The sequence below is a fragment of the Myotis nattereri genome, assembly GCF_964212035.1.
Source record: "Myotis nattereri genome assembly, chromosome: 16".
Lineage (NCBI taxonomy): Eukaryota > Metazoa > Chordata > Mammalia > Chiroptera > Vespertilionidae > Myotis > Myotis nattereri.
The window spans coordinates 38,043,554-38,063,014 of record NC_138091.1 but is presented as its reverse complement, the minus strand read 5'-3'; the positions used below and the strand labels follow the sequence as shown (position 1 = coordinate 38,063,014).

General features: G+C 46.6%; 1 protein-coding gene across 1 annotated transcript in view; it reads left to right on the top strand.

The window, feature by feature from the left end:
- The window catches only part of ERN1 (endoplasmic reticulum to nucleus signaling 1), a gene marked incomplete at both ends in the record, with an annotated part of 65,146 nt that overhangs the window by 24,252 nt on the left and 21,433 nt on the right, over positions 1-19,461 (top strand). Inside the window, 4 exons of the mRNA XM_081108951.1 lie at positions 11,453-11,486; positions 12,528-12,600; positions 16,337-16,409; positions 18,681-18,803. Of these exons, the coding sequence (XP_080965077.1) occupies positions 11,453-11,486; positions 12,528-12,600; positions 16,337-16,409; positions 18,681-18,803 (303 nt within the window). The remainder of the gene's footprint in view (positions 1-11,452; positions 11,487-12,527; positions 12,601-16,336; positions 16,410-18,680; positions 18,804-19,461) is intronic.

The following is a 19,461-nucleotide window of genomic DNA, read 5'->3' as shown; positions in this document are numbered from 1 at the left end:
TGGAGTCAAGGAGAGGATAGGGCTCAAAGGTATGTTTACAGCTTAGGTTGTGATTGTCTGCTGAGTACATCAGTTGAAGAGGCACTGGTGGGCTGTGTGTTTTTTGTTTTGTTTGCTTCTGTCCAGATTTCATGTTTAAAGAGCTCTAGGCTTTTCTATTAATAGTTCTGGCTTGGTCTTTACAAAACACATGCCGCGTTAAATTTTTTAAGTTCTAATAATTAAAATCTTGTAATCATAATTACAAGAAGATATCTTCTCTAACCGCAAATGACTCATTTGCTTTTATAGAGGCTGGGATAATTGAGGGCTGTAAGATTTGACATTCATCCAAGTTGGCCACTTGATTGGTTCTCTACATGGAGGGAAGTAAAAGACCGGACCTGTTTCTCCTTTCGTAATCTCCCACAGTTTATGGTCTTGTCTTCCTGGTGATAGTGGAGTCCTACAGCTGGGAAACTGTATTCGATTTCCCATGCAGTCTTCCCAGGTAAAGCCATGCAAATCCCGGGATTTGGGGCTTTCCGTGTCATCTCTGTTATTCTGTCCAGTAATGATCCTCACTTGGCCCGAGATGAGGGCCTGACCAGCGTGTTCTCTTCCGTCACTAATCCGTGACTCATTATTGTCATGAGCACAGCAAGTGTTTTTCCTTCCTTAATAAAATGTCCCCAAATAGTATTTTAGATGGGAAAACAGGGGCCTGTGTCAGAGGCCACACGTCATCTTGTCAGTGCCGCAGCAAACCTAATTACCATCCATAGAGGATGGCAGCTGAGGCACTACAGACTGCCCTGCCGCACCTGGCGGGGTCCTGCTTGGATCAGCAGGGGCTTTAAGCAACAGAAAGGACCAGCTCTCGGAAGTCGGTGGCCACAAGAAGATGGTAGAACTGGGTTTGGGCATTGCATTACAGGATGTTATCTGTACCGTCTCTCATTCCTGTGTAAGTCTTTTACTGCTTAAAAAAAAAATCAGAGTTGTTGAAATTTCACAATTTCAGATTTTGTCCAAAGATGGAAATCAACAAGGTGCAGAAGGATTTCGATAAGATTTTTACTCTTGTGTTAAGGCTGATCCCTTAGTGGCAGTATTCCTAGGCAGGACATTTTTGCCTCAAGAACACTTCATTCTTCTGCTTTGCTTTTTCCTGTATTATTTTAAATTGATCTTCTCCAAGTCTTACTTTCTAGAAGTAGCCTCCGCTGTATTGGGCACAACGGTGTCCTGCCTTGTTTGTTACTTAGCCAAACATAAGAATTAGTCTGTTCTCTCCTGTAGTTTAGAGCTTAAAGACTTTGCCCTTTTTTACTTAATTTAACATGTGTTTACAGAACCTGGTCTGTGAAAGATACTCAATGGGCCCAAAGAAGAAAAAGATAGCACTGGCCCTCAGGGAGCCCACAGCCTGGCAGGGAGAACTTCCGCAACGAGCATGTTGTGACCGCTTCACAGAGGTCCTAGGAACTGCCGGAGGGAGGGGGCCAGGAAAGGCGTCATGAAGCTGGGATGTTGGAGCTGAACCTTGGTGGGTAGATTAGATTCAGTCCGGAGAAGCGAGGCCTGGGGAGAAGGAAAGGAGGTAGCACGTCTAGGCAGAGTAGGGAGGAGGTAAAAGGCACTTAAAGGAAGAAGTAGAGAAATCTGATTAAGGTCTAATAATCTCAATATTAGACCCTCAATATTTGGTCCCTGCAAGTTAAACAGGGACAGCCCCACTGAGTAAGAGCTCAAGGAAGGAAGGACCAAAGGTCCTCGAGCTCAAGGAACCCAACCATGCCAACACCGGGTCTTCGACTTCTAGCCTGAAGAACTGTGAGAAATAAACACCAGGCTACAGTATTTTGTTGCGGCGGCCCCAGCTGACTCAAACACCCAGCCTCCGCTGTACGGGATCAGCAGGTGCTGTGTTGAGACTGAACTGACGGGGCCAAGAGGAAGCAGGAGACCAGGTGGAGGCCACTGCCCCAGTCCAGGCAAGGAAGGCCGTGGGCTTGGGCCTGCACAGTCGTGGGTAAAGTCAAATGGAAAAACCTTGCTGATGCAAACAGACACCTTTAACTCATCCAACTGGGGTTCTGCAGAATATCTACCTGTTACTCCATTTCATGGTTTCCTAACTGTTTACTTGTTTCAGGGGCCAACAAGCTGGGAGTGTTGTTGTTTTTTCTTTCCACAGAGTGGTTTTGGCAGGTGCTTTTGTTCCTCACCCAAACACGTGTTGCTGTTCCCAGAAGTGGAGATTTCTTACACCACCGTGGCAGACTGCACCTAGTGCAGAAAAAGAGTTTTATTTGTTTTCCAACACTGAGTTGAGTTCTGACTCTGTACATTAGCTGTGATCTGTCTAAGCTGTGATTTTTGTAGTGGTAGTACCTGCTGCTGTCTGTTTCTGAAATATCACCAGTGCAGATGGTTGAGGATGTTTTATTTCTGCACTTTCTGCCCAAATGCAAACAGAGAATATTGTCCTCATGCTTTCTGTTGGATTAGTTTTACAAAGCTCGCTTCGGCCTGCTGGGGTCCAAAGGACTTTCTCTGGTATTGCCAGCTCTGGTTTACGGCTTCTTGCACTCAATTTGAAATACTAGTTAACCGATTTTTGACACTCAGATCTTCATCAAATTGCACTTAACTCTTTAGCAACCCTACTCCCATGCCCTCCATAGCACGGAGGACTGGATCTAATTTAGAACCACCCTTTACTAATTATAAAAATATGCTAACTGTGCAACATGGCTGCTTTCCCAACCAGATGGGCCCGGACTCCTGAGATGTCCCTTGAATGGTTAATATTGGGGATTCTTATGAGGGAGGGATCAGAACTAAATTGGTTATTTGAAATTTGAAGAAAACCTTCCCACAGGAGTTTCCCTTTCTTACCGTGTGCCTCTTGCTATGGTTTCTCCCGGTGCTGACAGCACGGCCCACCCAGTCTGGGAAATAGAGTGATGCTCTGCTACTCGGTCACCGAGTCCTGTCACGCAGGCTGAAGAAGTGTCTCCCAAATCTGACTCCCCCTCCCCATCCCCCTTGCTGGTGCCTTAGCCAGGCTCTCTATTCATTTCCCAGATGAATGCGGCAGCTTCCTGACTGTGGTCCCTGCACCTGTCTTATCTTCCCATTCACCCATCACACTGCTGTCAGACGTGCCCCCTGAAAAGACTAATTGACCACACCACACCCCTGCTGAAATACTGCTAGCAGTGCTGCTCCAGGTGTGGTCTGCCCTCCTGCGTTACCTGTCCATGAGGAAAGAAGTACAGCGGGCGATAAGCATCACCCATGGTGTGATCCTTCACTGATTAGTTTGTGGAGCACTGGCCCACAGACAGTCAAGACCGAGCTCTTCACTATGCATGCAAGGCCCTTCCGAATCTGCTCTTGCCCACCTCTCCAGCCTCAACTCCCTTTTTCCCCCCAGGGGTGCGCCTTGTTGCAGCCACAGCTCCTCTCCAGGCCTCGGAGACATTGGGCCTTGGCTTCTGCTCCCTCCCCTCCAGCAGCCTGCACTGCTGGGCAGGCTCCTGTTCATCCCAGGTTACTTGCTTGTTTCCTCAAGCAGGGTGAGCCCTTTCCTCCATTGGGTGTTGGAGGCACTTCCTGCTGGTGGTGCGAATTTTTGTTTACATTTGTCTTCCTGCTGAATTTCTAACTCCTTGAAGGTGGGGTCTCTAAACAGCCAGGGATGCTCAGGAAATGTCAGAGGCACCTGAGGCCCACTGGATTTCCAGAACCCTTCTGACTAGACGTCCTTCAGGAGCCCTGAAAAGCAGATGAGACTTGACTTGGCCTCCTCAGGATACTCGCCTGCCACTCGTGCCATCGTCGCATTAGTTTCCAGTTCCAGTTTTTGATCTGAGTTTCACACAGCTTTTGTGGCTTCTGCAGGAGGCTTTCTGTCCTCCTTTAGGCTGTGTGCCTCTGGAAGTGTCCGACTTCTGCCTGCAGAGGCGTGATGGAAACGTGAGAAGGGAAGTTGTGGGAAGGGTTAATAGCCCTAATCTCTTTTCTCCTAAGAACCTTTCTAGGCTTCAGATACGCATCACCACCTTTCTACTTTATCGGCTAAGCACAAGAAAAGTGTTTCTTTGTTCTCCATTGTCTTGGAGGACTGAAAATTAAGTTTCACAAGAAGGGCCATGAGAGGGCCTGTTTCTGCTTTTGAGCATCTTGGAAACGTGTTTCCTGTATTTTACTCTGTCATGGAAGATTCTAAACATAAACAGACATAGAGATGATTATATAATGAACGCTCGTGTATCTGTCACTCAGCTTCAGCCGTCACCAGCTGGTGTCCAGTCTCATCTGTACCCGCTCACAGCCTCCCTCACGCTCGGGACTGGCTTCGGAGCAGCACATCTCCCGTTGTAGAGATACCTCTCAGCCCGCAGCCACCACACGTAGCATAGATTTCAACTCCAGGGGGTAGTCTTTGCTGCATTACTTGGTATGTATCAGAGCACAGTTGTAATGTTGAAGTGCATGAGTAAAATTCCCTTTTTTATTGGCTGTGACTACTTACTTATCCTTTTGTTCATCTTGGGATGCCGTGCGAGGTTTGCTGGCACTCCCATCACTCAAGAATGAATTCTGTGAATTAGGACATGCTGAGAGGCATTTGGTCGTAAGTCATAGTATTGAATTGCCTTATCCTCCCCCTTAAATTTCCTTCACAAGTGATTGTACCATTCAGTGTGCGTTTTTAGGTCTGACTGACTCCTGCCAAGGTGAAGGTGAATGAGAGCCTAGTAGAAGTCAGCTGCCTTCACGATGGGCGGGTTTTTAGGTTACTTTGGTATCTCCCCACGATCACCTTCATCACACATGACATTGCATGACTTGCAGAGGTTACCTGTAAGAAAACCTGTTACATCCTTTCTCAGTTCTGATGAGATTTGGATTTTGAGACGCTTTTGATTAGGTGTCTATTTTAAAATGTTCTCATGCGAGCTGAATTTTGAGAAATGTTTTAAGACTTTCTTCCCCACAGTTTGGATCTAACAACTGAATACGAGTGAAGAGTGTAGAGTCCGGAAGTACTTTCCTCTGGAGGGAGCAATGAGCTGCCACTGGGGAGAAGTAGTCCCTAATCGCCTCACCTGAGCACGAGAAACATATTTGGGAGACTTGAGTTTTGAGTTAAGGGAGGGTGAATGACCTTGTTTCTACCAATAATTTTTATAAGGAAACAGTGTTAGAACCTCAAGCATTTTTCATCAGGAAATGGCATTTGTCTACTGCAGTCAGACTAGCCGATCTAGTTTGATCTCGTTTCACCGTTGGCTAGGATCAAAATCGTGTGCCCTCTAACTCATTCCTTTCTTTCACTTCACTTTTCTGATCAGGACTAAGTTTTGTTGGCCTTTCCCCCCTCCTTTTTGGTTCCTGACCATCCCTCCTTTTCCCCCACCCGGGCCCACCCTGGCCATCTTACTGGGGTTATTAAGTCGCCTTCCTCAGTACCCTTTCTGATTCCTTCTTTTTCTCACTTGCTTAGTGCCCTGGCTGACCTTTTTTCAGAGGGCTGCATCACATCTCTCTTCTTCTCAGACGCCTACAATCAGTTCCTAGCCAGTGCCCGCCACGCCACATCACGGAGTTCTCTCGGCTTCCTCCTCCACGGTCTCACTGCCTGCTGTCCGACCTGATTCTCATTCAGAAGGAACACTTCACACTTGCCAAGCCTGTGTCCTCATTCCCACAAAGCGGTGATAGTTCTTCACTCTTGTAGTCTTGTCCTCCCCACCCGCCAGGGCAGCCTACTTTATGGCACCATTCTCCCTGAGTGCACCAGCCCTCCCCGAGTTCTCACCTGGGTGATCTGTGATACCTATGGCGTATACCACGTGTTTCAGCCCTTTATTTTATACTTGGTTTCGTGCGTACAAGCTTTCCAAGCTCCTTTTCCTGCATGGCATGAACCAGGGAACCAAGCTGATGGTAGATGTCTGATGTGTTTATGAGATGTGTGTGCTAAGTCTCAGCAGTAATTACTAATAGCTGGGATGGGAGGGAAAGACGAGGCTCTTGAATATTTGGCCTGGGGAAGGTTTATAGGGAGCACAAAGCAGATAGGAACTTCATTTGTGGCCTTCGGTGCTTCATAAGGGCTCAGAACATCTCAAATCCCCGCTAGAAGTGCACTTAGAAGGGGCTGGTTTGGACACTTTCTAACTGGTCCTGACATCTTAGTTGTACCTGGAGAAGCCTTGCAGTCAGAGAAGCTGGCTTTAAGCAGCGGGTGTGTAGGGGTCAGTAGGTGGTTGTGCTTTAGAGAGAAGACTGAAGCGGACCGGTGCTCATCTAGATTCCGCCAGAGAAGAGGGTGTTCCGGAAATAACAGCTCATCTGGGGAAGAGGAGGTAATGATCTTGGAAGGTTCCTTAAGCTCCAGTCAAATGGGCAGCCTGTTCTTGTGGCTTCTATAATCAAAGGATATTATTCCTTCCTACCTGGGAGAAAGTCTGCCTGGAGCTACCTCCAGAGAGAGGCCGGCAGTCCCTATTGCTCCGGTTTGAAACAATTATTTAAATTTTGGTTGACTTCATCAGAGACATTTTTCTGTTTTGCCGACTTACCACCCCCATGTTTCCCCATCATTGATGTTTCTCTTCCTTCCTCTCTCTCTCTTTCTCTCTCTCTCTCTCTCTCTCTCTCTCTCTCTCTCTCTCTCCCCCCCCCCCCTCCCCCCCTCCCTCTCTCCCTCCCTCCCTCCCTCTCCCTTCCTCTCTGGAATCAATAAAAACATATTTAAAAAACACACACATGAGAAATACCCAAATGTCTACCAGCAGGTAAAGCAAATTGTGAGTACTCCTTCCACTATAAAAAAAAGAACAAAGTATGAGGCACGCACCAATAAGAATGAATTGCAAAAATGTGATGCAGCCGAAACCGGTTTGGCTCAGTGGATAGAGCATCAGCCTGCGGACTGAAGGGTCCCAGGTTCGATTCCGGTCAAGGGCATGTACCTGGGTTGCGGGCACATCCCCAGTGGGGGATGTGCAGGAGTCGGCTGATCGATGTTTCTCTCTCATCGGTGTTTCTGGCTCTCTATCTCTCTCCCTTCCTCTCTGTGAAAAATCAGTGAAATATATTTTAAAAAAAATGTGATGCAGACACAAAAAAAGACCCTACTACATGAATTCCATTTGTGAACTTTTAGAACAAACACGCGAATCTCTCAGTGGTTAGATGGGGTGGGAGTCAGGGATGGATATTGCATCTAAAAGGATGTGAGAAATGTTTGGGGGGATGGAAATGATCTATATCTTGATTGTGAGGGTGGTTACATGCATGTGTGTGTTTTTCAAGACTCATCGAACTGTACATGTAAAGTGGATGCATTAGGAGAGAAAGGAGAGCACATGCAAAAGAGAGAATAAGCCCAGTTTGTGTGTCTGTAGTCAGGGGAGGCGGTAGCCAGTCAGGAGGACTGGACGATCCTTGGCGATAGGATGCTGCTTGAAGGCCTAGATAGATGAGTGTGAAATGTCTGTGAATGTGAAGGTGAAACCTTTGTCCTTCAATGAGATGCGAAGGGAAGGGTGGTAGAGTTGGACACACTTGAAGGGTGAAGGGTAGGGAGTTTCAGAGAGCCACAGGAGGCCCAGGTGTGTGGAGAGAAGGGGGCCTTGAGTCCAGGAGTAAAGGTTTGAGGCACCAGCTGTGAGGAACAGGCAGCAGAGGCCAACCTGGAAGTAGATAGACTTATCTCCTTTGACATGGGGCCCTGCTGGCCACAGATGTATAATGGTATCTCCAAGAGTGCGGAGGTTTCTTCAGCAGTGCTCAGAGCCTGGTGTGTGTGTGTGTGGGGGGGGGGGGGGGTGACGGGGGAGGGGGAGGGGGCTGCTTGGTAGCTTCTGGGTTGAAGGCTGAGAGAACATAGCTGCTGCATCATTAGAAGTGATCAACAGTGGATTTCCAGGCTGGGCAGGAATAGCAATTGGAAGGAAACTAATAAATATATTGAGCCCCTCCTGTGTGCAGGCACTATGGTAGATTTTTGGGATATAGCAGATAATAAAAGATGAATCCTAGCCCTCACAAAGTTTATAGTAGTTAGACATTAAATAAAATATACAGCTATACTTCAGAGGTGGTGTCATGGAGAAGAACTAAACAGGGAAGAGGGCGGGGCATCCTGGGGGGTAGGAGATAGTCATGGAAGACCTCTCTGAGATGGTGACATTTGATCAAAGACCTAGGCAGAGGAAGCAGCAAATGCAAAGGCCCTGAGGGAAGTGCACGCTTGGTGGTATTCGAGGAATACAGGGAGGCCAGCACTTCTTTTGGAAATAAAAATATTTAAATATTTACCTTTCCGAACTTGGACAAAGGGAAGATGTGAACATCTACTTTGAGTCATTTCTGTCTCAAGTTAAAAAGGAGGATTAGACTAGCACAAACAGGAGCAATGAGTGTTCCGTAATCTCACCCAGGTTTCTCTAAGTATAAAGGTTGTGCCTTTTCCGGCCTGACCCACCAGGGGGATCAAGTCGAGTCCAGTGGCTGCCCCCAAGGCAGCACCGAGCAGGTTCGTTTTTCTGTTTCTTCCTGTGTTAATCCAAGAGACAAATCACCACTTTCAGGTTTTTAGCCATTGTTTTTCCTCTTCTGATATTTTTACCTTTATCTGATACCCTTACCTTCCCCTGGAATAATACCCACTTTTACACTTGTGAGCTAACCTGCCCCCCCCCCTTTTTTTCCTTCTGAAAGTAAAACAGCTTTTATCCTTATCAGTCTCCATATAGATAGAGTGGCTTATTTGGTAGCAGTATTTGTTTATACTTGGATAGTTAGGCCAGGTTTCTTTTCTCATGGCTCTTTTTAAAAAAACAAAACAAAAAACAAGAATCTTGCCTGATACCAGTTCTCATTATTAAATAAAAACAACCACCTTTTCGTGTTGGGCTTTCGTTGCATGTTTTCACATGGTGCTTTTTGCTTTTATTTTGCTGGCTTTCCTACTATTTTTATCTACCTTTTACATTATGGAAAATTTCAAGCATATGTAGAGAGAAGGGCAACATGACTGCCCTGTGTTGTCATTTTCATCTTTAAACAGTTATTGACAAGCTGCCATTTTTTTATCTGTCCCCCATACAATTTTTTTCTGTAGTATTTTAAAACAGATCTCAAATTCAAATTTTTTTTAAGAAAAAGAAAGCAGCCGTGTGCTTGCTTCTGTGAGAGCTTGTTAATAGTTGTGCCAATCTGTGGCCCTAAGCTCTGCAGGTGTTTATTCTGGGAACCTATTTTTCTGTGTGGATGGGAAAGCTGAGGTGGCCAGAAGCTTCCCCTACTGGAGTGCGTGCATCTCCTCCTAAGCCTAGAAAAACAGCATGGTTCTCAAACAATGGCATCGTTGTCCCACCGATCCTTTCCTGGTTCCTGCCAGTGACGGCCTGTGTCGCTACTGGTGCCTTTGTGGTGCAGGACATGGGACCTGAGGCCTCAGTGTCAGGTGGCCAGTGGATACGCTCTGGGAAGCCAGGGAAATCTTCCCCTGAAGATGAGTCCCTGTGAGCAGATGCTGGACAACAAAGATAGGCTCATGAATCAGAATCACAAACCCCTTGGCCTCCAAAGTCTTGTTTCTGGTGACTTGTTAGAATTCGGCATTGTCTTCCTGTGAAATGAACCAACGAGATGCCCTCTGGCCCCGCCGCGGTGTGGCTCAGTGTTTCCCTTTGGCTGCAGCATTCCGGCTTTCCCCCCCTGGCCTGGCTGCAGGGCTGTTGCAGTAACCGGGCTGTCCACTGCACCGTGAGTGGTTCAGTGCAAGAGTGCTGTGGGTCCTGATTTCCTGCCTCTTGCATCAGTCTGTTTGTGAGCCTGTACTGAGAGGTGATTAGTAGGAACAGCAGACATGTGCTTACTGACTGGAAGTTTCTCCAGTTTCCTATAATGTGTTTGGTTTAATGAATTGTTTGCTGCCCACAGACCACATGTGGTCTGTGTGCCTCTGTTGTTGTGAACACCGTATGCCTTCATGTGGGAGCTGGGCTCGTAAGGCAAAGTCAACATTTGATAAGGCTTGACAGAGCTTTCTTTGACCATCCCAACCGACTGGGAGAAACAGACAGCTGCCTGTCACCATAGGCAGAGCCAGGGGAGCCTGGAACTCTGTGTCCACAGTCACATCACAGTATTAGCCGTCCTCGCCCCCAGCTTTGAAGTTGTGGATGGCATGGCTGTACCGCCCGTGGGGTTTTTTATGCTGGAGATACCTCATCACTGTGCCATCTCATGCCTGTGGATTTTAGCTCTGTTGCAACACCACTGTGTCAGCGTCCTCTCACCCCACCACCATCCCGCCCAGGAATCCGGAGAGTCCTCTGGATTTGTGCCAGGAGAATCTAGGGAAGGAGAAATTCCACCGTTTGGACAACTACAGATATAACACTGACGTGGAGAGAAAACTTTTTTCCCAATTCAAAAAGTAATGCCTACCTTTGTACAAATTTGAGGAAATAAAGAAAAGGTGGGGAAGTCACTTTATATTTTCAACAGAGATAACTCACAATTAGCATTCTTTGCCTCTGTATCTAGTTTTATCGATGTGCATGGGAGATGTTGTGAGCTGTGTTAATACTCTATATACAGTGTCATCTGCTCTCCTAAACAGAGGAGTGTAACAATTTGTACACATTTTAAATTTTTATAAGCCCTTTTTGGAGCCCTAATTTTCTTAGAGGTGGGCATTTCATAAATTAACCATGTTCTTGAATAGTTGAGTAACTTGTAATGCTACCGTGAGCATCTTTGTACAGAAAGCATTTTCTATATTCTGTGTTATTTTTATCCTACACTTTATAGAAGTGGGATTAACACGTTAAGCGCCCAGTCACCGGTGACTGACACTATACTTTTCATCCGGAAGACAAAACAGGCTGGGCGCTTACTGTGTTTCTGGGCCAAAGAGAATCACGAGAATGAACACTTGCAGGCCCTCAGATTGCCATACTGCTGCTCCAAAAGGGGGGACCCATTTCCCATCCAGTCAGATTCTCATCAACAGCAGAACTGATGCTTAAGCCACAGTTTTGCTTTTCTCAATGGGAATATCTGTTACTGCTCCAAGCATTTGGCAAGGTGATGATTTTGGTTTTAAAAGTCCTTGATGTGTCAGACAGTGACACTGACCCACTGTCCACTGAGGGCTGTGACGGTTCTCCCTTCGCTGTCCGTCCCCCAAGTTATCTGCACGTTTCTTGAGAGCAGTTACATTCTGCTGTCAGCTCTCTCCAATCTCAGTGGCAATCATAAGAGTTTACATTTTGTCTCTGTGTGTGTGTTTTCTAAAGTGCCTTTTTGCACGTTATCTCGTGTAAATAGACCTAAGGTGTCGGTACAGCTTGTGAATTGGCCCTGGGAACTCTCCGGGAGTCTTGACATCTCGGAGTCTGTCTGATGGTGCCTTTGTTCTTCTTTCACACAGATCCAGTTCTGCAGGTTCCAACGCACGTTGAGGAGTAAGTTTTCCGATTTGCTTCAGTTCTTTCCTTTAATGCATTTTCTGTATTATTCAATATTTATGAAGCCAATTGCTGGGAGTACATATGCACAAGTTTAAGGTATAAGAAAATGTTAGAGACATAGAAAGTCTTACAGGTGCCACGTCAGAAGCCTTTGTTGGGGAGAGGGTAGTCAATTCCTTTGGGAGTGAGTGGCATTTGGGGGGAGGAGGGCAATGTTGTTTAAAAAGGCTTATTTGAGATGGAACTTAAGTTGAGGTTTGAACTTGAGCTTCCAAAGTCCTCAGGAAGCCTCAGGGTTTAGATCTCTCCTCTCACTGTGTTAACCACGGAGGGAAACATGAGGGTGACCTGCTGCTAGAGGTGTGTGTTAGAATAAAGGCGGGATGGCGCCTGTAAGAGCCTCAGGTGACCCTCCGGGGTTTCTGTGTGAGCAGGATAGTCCTTCAGCAGGTTCACTTGACCAAAGACCACCTCGCAGCTGCTTCATGGGAAGCTGCCGGCCGAGAGACCTTTATCCATGTCCTTGGCAGGTTCTTTCTGATGTCAAGCTTTCAAAGTCTGCTTTTATTGCCTCTGGTTTAAAAATAAATGTTTGTTGAACACTAAAGGCAGATTTGTTCTACCTGTTTATCTGCCATGCTGCACTATTAAGTACTAGCTGTCGAAGTTATTGACTTGAAAGCTGAAAAGCAGGCTCACTGGGTCCTTTTCACTTATTTTGCCTTCATCCAGAGGCTTTGACCCAATGATGATTTACTCTCCTGTGATGATTTATAATTTTCCCTTTGCAAGCGGCTTTTTTTCCTACTCAAGCACAGCACACACCACCATAGTGATATTTTGTTTGTGGCTAAAGCGGACAAGCTGCGGGTAGAATTAGCTTTCACACACGCACGCACGCGCGTGCGCGCGCGCACACACACACACACACACACACCACTTTCCCCCTCCCCCAGTCATGGCTTTCATGGCTTTGGTAGTTTGTTTTGCGCCCTGAGCTGTAATCTGTCATTGATACTATTGCTTCATTTCTAGGCCTGCCTTCCTCCCGGATCCCAACGACGGCAGTCTGTATACACTGGGGGGCAAGCACAGTGAAGGCCTAACGGTGAGTGTATTGAGCTTCTTAGCACTCCAGAGGTTCTGGACCAGCGATCTTCCACTCTTGCGCATTGAGATCACCTGAGAGCTTAAAGACATTTGGAGCATTCTGATTCAGGTGGTCTGGAGCGGGGCCTGGGCTTCGATATGTTTTTACAGCTTTTAAATGGCAGCCAGAGTTCAGAAACATTAATCTAGACAAGCAGGTTCTGATGGCCCAGCCAACACCCTGGAAAGGTATAATACTCCCTTCAGTAATAGGGTTCACTCTAGCTAGTGATTCTCAAATTGGTGTGGAGAGCAGGGTAGTTTGAAACACTGCCCATCCCCCTGCAGACGTCTGCATGGGGGGGGGGGGGGGGGGGTGCGCACATGGTATCCCCATCTCCATTTGAGAATCTAGATGGCGTGCTCTACCTTAGCTACACGTTGTAAAAACCTAGAGAACCCTAAAGAAGTGCTGAACCTAGATCCCAGTTTCAAGTATCCATTTAATCAGTGTAGGCATCAGGATAACAGAACTTAGAAACAGGCCCACACATATGAGCACCTGATTTATGACAAAGACAACACTACAGTGCAGTGGGGAAGGTTCATCTTTTCAATAAATGCTTTGGGTCAATTGGGATATCCACGTGGAAAAAACAAATCTCAACTCCCACCTCACACCAGACACACAAAACTCTGTTCCAGATAGATTGCATGTGTAAATGGGAAATGTGAAGTGAACTTTAAGACAAAAAGTAGCAGAACATCTTCATGGCCTTAGAGTAGGTGAAAGTTTCATAAATAGGATACAAACAAAACAAAACAAAAACATCTCACACTAACAAAAGGGAAAAAAATCAATATATTGAATTATCGAAATAAATTCAGAATTTTCTTCTTTAAGAGACACTGTTAAGAGAGGCAGGCTGCAATGTAGTCACAATACCCATATCCAACCAAGTCCTTGTATTCAAAATATATACGGTGGGGCAAACGTAGGTTTACAGTTGTTTGTATGGAAAACAATACAGTAATTAAAGAAGAAACTGTTTTGCATACTCACAACTGTAAATGTACTTTTGCCCCACCGTGTATAAAGAACTATGTAAATAAAAATCACAGCCGGTATGGCTCAGTGGTTGAGAGTCAGCCTATGAACCAGGAGGTCACAGTTCGATTCCTGGTCAGGGCACATGCCCAGGTTGTGGGCTGCATCCCCAGGGTTGGGGCGTGCAGGAGGCAGCCGATCAATGATTCGCTCTCATCATTGATGTTTCTATCTCTTTCTCCCTCCCTTTCTCTCTGAAATCAATAAAAATGTATATTTTTTTCTTTTAAAAATCACAGTGTCATACTACCACCCATTCATTAGAATGGCTAAAACGAGAGAAAAATGGGAAAAAAATGGGAAGGGGGGAATCAAAGCAACTGAACTCCCGTATGCTGCTGGTGGAAGTACAGGCCAGAACTGTGCAGCAGTATCTGTGACCAGTAATCCCCTCCTGGGTTAGATGTCAACAGAAATGCATGTATGTGTAATCCAAAGACAGGCGCCCGGATATACTGTGGCACTATGTATAGTAACCAAGAGGTGAAAACTACCCAAATAGCACCAACAGTCGACGGGATAAATAAATTATGGCATTGTATACAGTTTCATAGTCTACACCAGGGGTCCTCAAACTTTTTAAACAGGGGGCCAGTTCACTGTCCCTCAGACCGTTGGAGGGCCGGACTATAGTTTAAAAAAAAACTATGAACAAATTCCTATGCACACTGCACATATCTTATTTTGAAGTAAAAAAACAAAACGGGAAACAAATACAATATTTGTATTTGCATGTGGCCCACGGGCTGTAGTTTGAGAACCCCTGGTCTACACCAATGAGAATAGTCTGTGACATAGACGAATCTCGCCAGCATAAGGTGGGACAGAAGATGGCAAACAAGAAAGTCTCCACAGTGAATGATGCATTTCTCTGAAGCTCAAAGACGGGAAAAACGAGTCTGTGGTGTTCTGAAGTTAGGATAGTGATTGCCTAGGGAGTCATGGTTAGAAAAGGGCCAGAAGGGGTTCTCAGAGTGCTGTGAAGGTTCTGTGCCCTCCTGCGTGCTGGTTACATGGGCATGTTCACGTTGCAAATGTAACTGAGCCGTACGTGTCCCCGAGCTTTCTGAGCTTTCTGATTGTAAGTTCTGCTTCAGTGGAAAGTTTAAAAAGCCTCTAATGTGCAGCCAAGATTGAGAACCACTGGTCTAGACTGTAGGTGGCTTGTGAGCCTTAATTTGGGAAGTTTAAAATTATTTGATGACTTCTGAAACAGGTGGGAGAAGGGCAGGCCTTGTGTAGATAGAGGTCTGTGTGTTTCACCTTCAACGTTTCTCTCCACATCACTAGAAGCCTCCATTACTGAAGCGCTTTGCTGGCCAGAAACTGGGTCCAGTGACTTGTACACGTTGTCTCATCTGAACCTCTAAGCAACCCTCTGGGATGACAGTGTTGTCCCCATATGAGAGGAGTGGAAACTATGCCTGGAGGCAAGGGGGGGTGAAGGAACACGCCAAGTCCAAAGCTTCACGTTGGACTTGAGATTGAAGAGCTCTCTAACTTCCAGAGGATGCTCTGACCTCCGCCCCACATGATGCCTTCCTGTGTTGTGGGTTAGCAGCTCCAGGAGCAACATGTTGCCAGTTCAGGCCCTGAATCGGGAGGCTTGGCAGAGAACACAGGACTCAGAAGCCTTGCAGTGACTTTCTGTTTCTCAGAAACATCTGGCAGAAGCCCAGTCATTACAGCTGCTCTGTGGCATTTTTCCTTTTCTAAGGCATAGCTTAAACCTTGGGATGATGGGAAAGTCCAAATGATTACTTATTTAAAGTTCTGTTTATTGAAGCAAGAGAGAAATCTTTCGTGGAGAAAAAGGTGGCAGCGTAGTAGAGGCAGTTATCTATAGAACGGTTTCAGAAACACAGAATGTTCCAAAAATAAAGCACACTGAAACAAGCCTTCACCAAAAGGACTCATCAGATGTCAGCTGGAGGCTCAGAAGAATCGGTTTTATGATGAAATGCAGCTGAAACAATGTGGATTCCTCTGAGTTTCTTTTCCTGGCACTTACCGTGACTTCCTTTAACACCAAAAGGTCCGATTTGTCTTCTGTTTTTCAGTAGAGAATTATTTACTGAAGAAAACATCAACACTTCTCTTCCACTTCAGGCTCCTATGTTGCCCACATAATGATGACTTCTTTTTCTCGGAGCTCCCGCTGGGCACGGAGATTGCTGCTCCTCAGAATGAATCTCATGGCTCTCTCTCTCACTCTGAGAAGCATTGACATTCTCTTCAGTCTTAGCTGGTTCCGGGCCAATTTTCCAAGACGGGCAAATTCTTCCTGCCCCCTTAGAATTTCAAAGATTGTGTAACTCTCCATAATTGTGTAAGTCTTTTCAGAAAAAGGTCTGTGTTGCCCCCAGGAGTGCTCCGGAAAAGAGACTTTGGGGGGCCCATGGAGTAAAGGAGTTAGTGTTTATAGTGCCAGGGACCTGGGAGCCGAGGGCTTGTCCAAAATGGATCTGGAAGCCCAGGGCACCCCTCTCCTGGGCCTCCAATTAGGAAAACGCCCATCTGCCATCAATAGTGCTTCTCTCTTTTTAGCAGAATTGGGTAACAGAAGCAGAGTATACTCTGAAAATTGTAATAATTGTGTAAGACTTGGTTAACTTATTTTTCCCTTTGCCTTTTTTTTTCTTTTAAGAAACTTCCCTTTACCATCCCAGAGCTGGTACAGGCATCGCCATGCCGAAGTTCAGATGGGATTCTCTACATGGGTAAGAGTTCCTGTGTTCCGCGCTGAAACTTTGAGCTCTTTGGAAATGAGCCCAGGAGCTGGGCAAGTGGTGTCTCTGAGAGAGAGGTGTGCGGTCCCCTCGCCAGCCCTTCTGGGAAAGGTCTTTCTTGCCTGAAGGTCTTTCTTGCCTGGGTTAGGCTTGTTCCAGCCTGGATCAGCTGAACAATTAAGAAAGGGCTCCCCCCACTTGGGAACAGACTCGACACCATTAATATGGTTACTCATTTAACAAGCTTTTAGCTGCAGTGTTGACCTACCCCTGCGATTTAAAGATTGCAACATACCCAGAAGCATTGGACGAAATTTTAAGTGAATACAATGGTGTGAGCCAAGAAAGGGAAGCCAGGCTCCTGCCTATCTATTATAGGGCTGTCTTAGTATTTCCTGCATCAGAGTATTGGGTGAAAACTGCACTTAACACCCACAGGGGCCACATCTTCCAAAGCATTGGATCACCTGCTTTCCCTTTACCACGTCGCTGCCAGAATGTCAATAAAAATGCATTTGTCACACAAAGGAGAGCTGTATTTATCTTGAAATCGTAGTCGTAATAATATCCTGTATTTATACACCAGTTTCTGGAGGAACTGAAAGTGCTCAGTGCCTATTCATGCCTGGGGGTAGGGGAGCCTGTATGTGTATTTCTGAGCCTCTAGTGCAGGCTGAATAGTAAGTTTTTGCTAGGCACTCGGGCTCTGGATTCCTCCCACACCTTCAGAGTGAGGACCTCCCCCACCCCCAGCCGAGGGAATTGGAGGAAGTGAACAGCCCAGGCTTTCTCTCCTCTGCACCACGCCCCAGGCCCCTCTGCGCGCCTTCTGACCATCGGTATCGCTGGTTTCTATTTGGCCTTCCAGCGATTCGTCACTTAGGCTGCATTTAGGATATTGTGGTTCCATCACCTTTGTGTGGTGCCTCTTAAGTGAGTTCATTACACACATTTAAAAGGGTGGCAGTTGTCCAGTCCATCCATGTAAGTGGTGCTGGGTTATGGAGACTGCAGTGGTCCTCGAAGGAACCAGAGAGGCGCCGTGCCAGATGGGAAGGGACCGCGGTCACAGCTGTTTGGTGATGTTTTCACTCTGTCTTCAGATCTTTTTCATGTTAAGATTTGTTGCTGAGAACAAAGTTAGGACCCGTGGACACGTGTCACACATGTGGACTTGGTGTGTATGCCACATCTGTTAGAGCTAAGCGCAGCCTTAGCAAATTCGAATACCCGGGGCTCTCCCTGGCATCTCAGCACTGCTTCTGAAAGTCCCTTGAAATAGGAAACTTGGCCAGTAAGTTAGGAAGGGGCCACACCTTACAAAACAGAGATGCACACACATCATAGTGAATGTGTTGACCTTCAGATGGGAGGCCCATGCTACAGACTCACCACTCCCATGATGCTCTGGTGTGTGTACTGTAGATGCACATCTCTGAGTTTCCCTAAGTGTTGTTTGGCTATGCCGTCCACCTGATCACACCTTTTAATCAGCTGACTGAGGTGAGAGGTGTAGCCCGTGGCTGGGAATAACTTCCTGGGTAGAACAGGGGCTGAGATAACTTTGATCTCATTAGCACCAGGTTGCAACCAGCCCCACTGCCCAGTGACAGGTACCAGCTCATTAGAGTCAGAAATAGTCACTCTAGATCAGGGGTCCTCAAACTACGGCCCGTGGGCCACATGCCAATACAAATATTGTATTTGTTCCCGTTTTGTTTTTTTACTTCAAAATAAGATATGTACAGTGTGTATAGGAATTTGTCCATAGTTTTTTTTTAAAACTATAGTCCGGCCCTCCAACGATCTGAGGGACAGTGAACTGGCCCCCTGTTTAAAAAGTTTGAGGACCCCTGCTGTAGATCCTCTTCCACGTGAGCTCATCAGTAGGGAGGTTGTGATATAGGGGTGATGGTTAGCAGCGCGCTGAACCCCTGGGTGCACTTGTGAATTTATATAGATCCTAGTGTGGAAAGGGTTGCCCTTTCCAGGCCAGACTTGTAGTATTTAAGGGCACTAATAAAAGCAGGACAATACGAGTTACTAGGTTTGGAGAAATTTTTGCACATGATTAGGTTTTTCAGTTATTATGAGACCCTGTGGCCCAAGTGTTTTATTATCTCCACATTACCATTACCAACTTGGAGCAGGGTGACAAGACAATGGCCTGTCTCTCGGACAGAGGATGTGGGCTGCTGGTTCGGCAGTGGTATTTGTCCACATAGGACGAGTGTAAACCAGTGTGTCCTTGTGACGTTTCAGGTAAAAAGCAGGACATTTGGTATGTCATTGACCTTCTCACCGGGGAGAAACAGCAGACTTTGTCATCGGCCTTTGCAGATAGCCTCTGCCCTTCGACCTCTCTTCTGTACCTTGGGCGCACAGGTAAGAAAAGGAGCCTTTTGTCGTGTGCAAACCTGCCTGTTTCTAGAGAGGACCTGAAGTAGCCTCCCCACGGGTGTCTGCCTCCGGGCTTCCTTATCGAGAAGGCGGCCGGAGCCGTCTTCTCCAGCACAGATTTTACCGCATGGTTCCCCTTTCTAGACTCACTGTGGCTCCTCAGTGCCTGAGGGTTACAGTCCGATCCGTACGCAGCCCACAAAGCCTGCAGCTGCTGCCTCTTTCCCCTTCTCCATTTTCCAGTGAAGATGAACTACCCACAGCTCCCAGAATAAGCAGTGCTATTTTAAAACACTTGGAATTGTGGGTCCCTCTCTAACAGGTATGCACGTTTTGGCCTGTCTGGCCAACATCCTGTCTCTTTTCACATTGCTGCTCAAAAGGTACCCTCTCTGTGAGGCCTCATCCTCACCTCAGCTCCCCGTCCCTGCCCAGGACAGCAGCTCTTCCATCCTCGGGGCGCTATGTGGGCCCGTGGGCCCTGTTAAAACCACCAACTCACTGCCGATCGCTGGCCCTTTAACCCTTTTCGGTCCAACCTCGAGGCTGACTCGACAGACCAGACGCTAGGAGCAGGTCCAATGTCGAGCAATAAGAGCATTAAAAAGTTCAACATTCAATCCCGTCAATTAATTTGGACCAG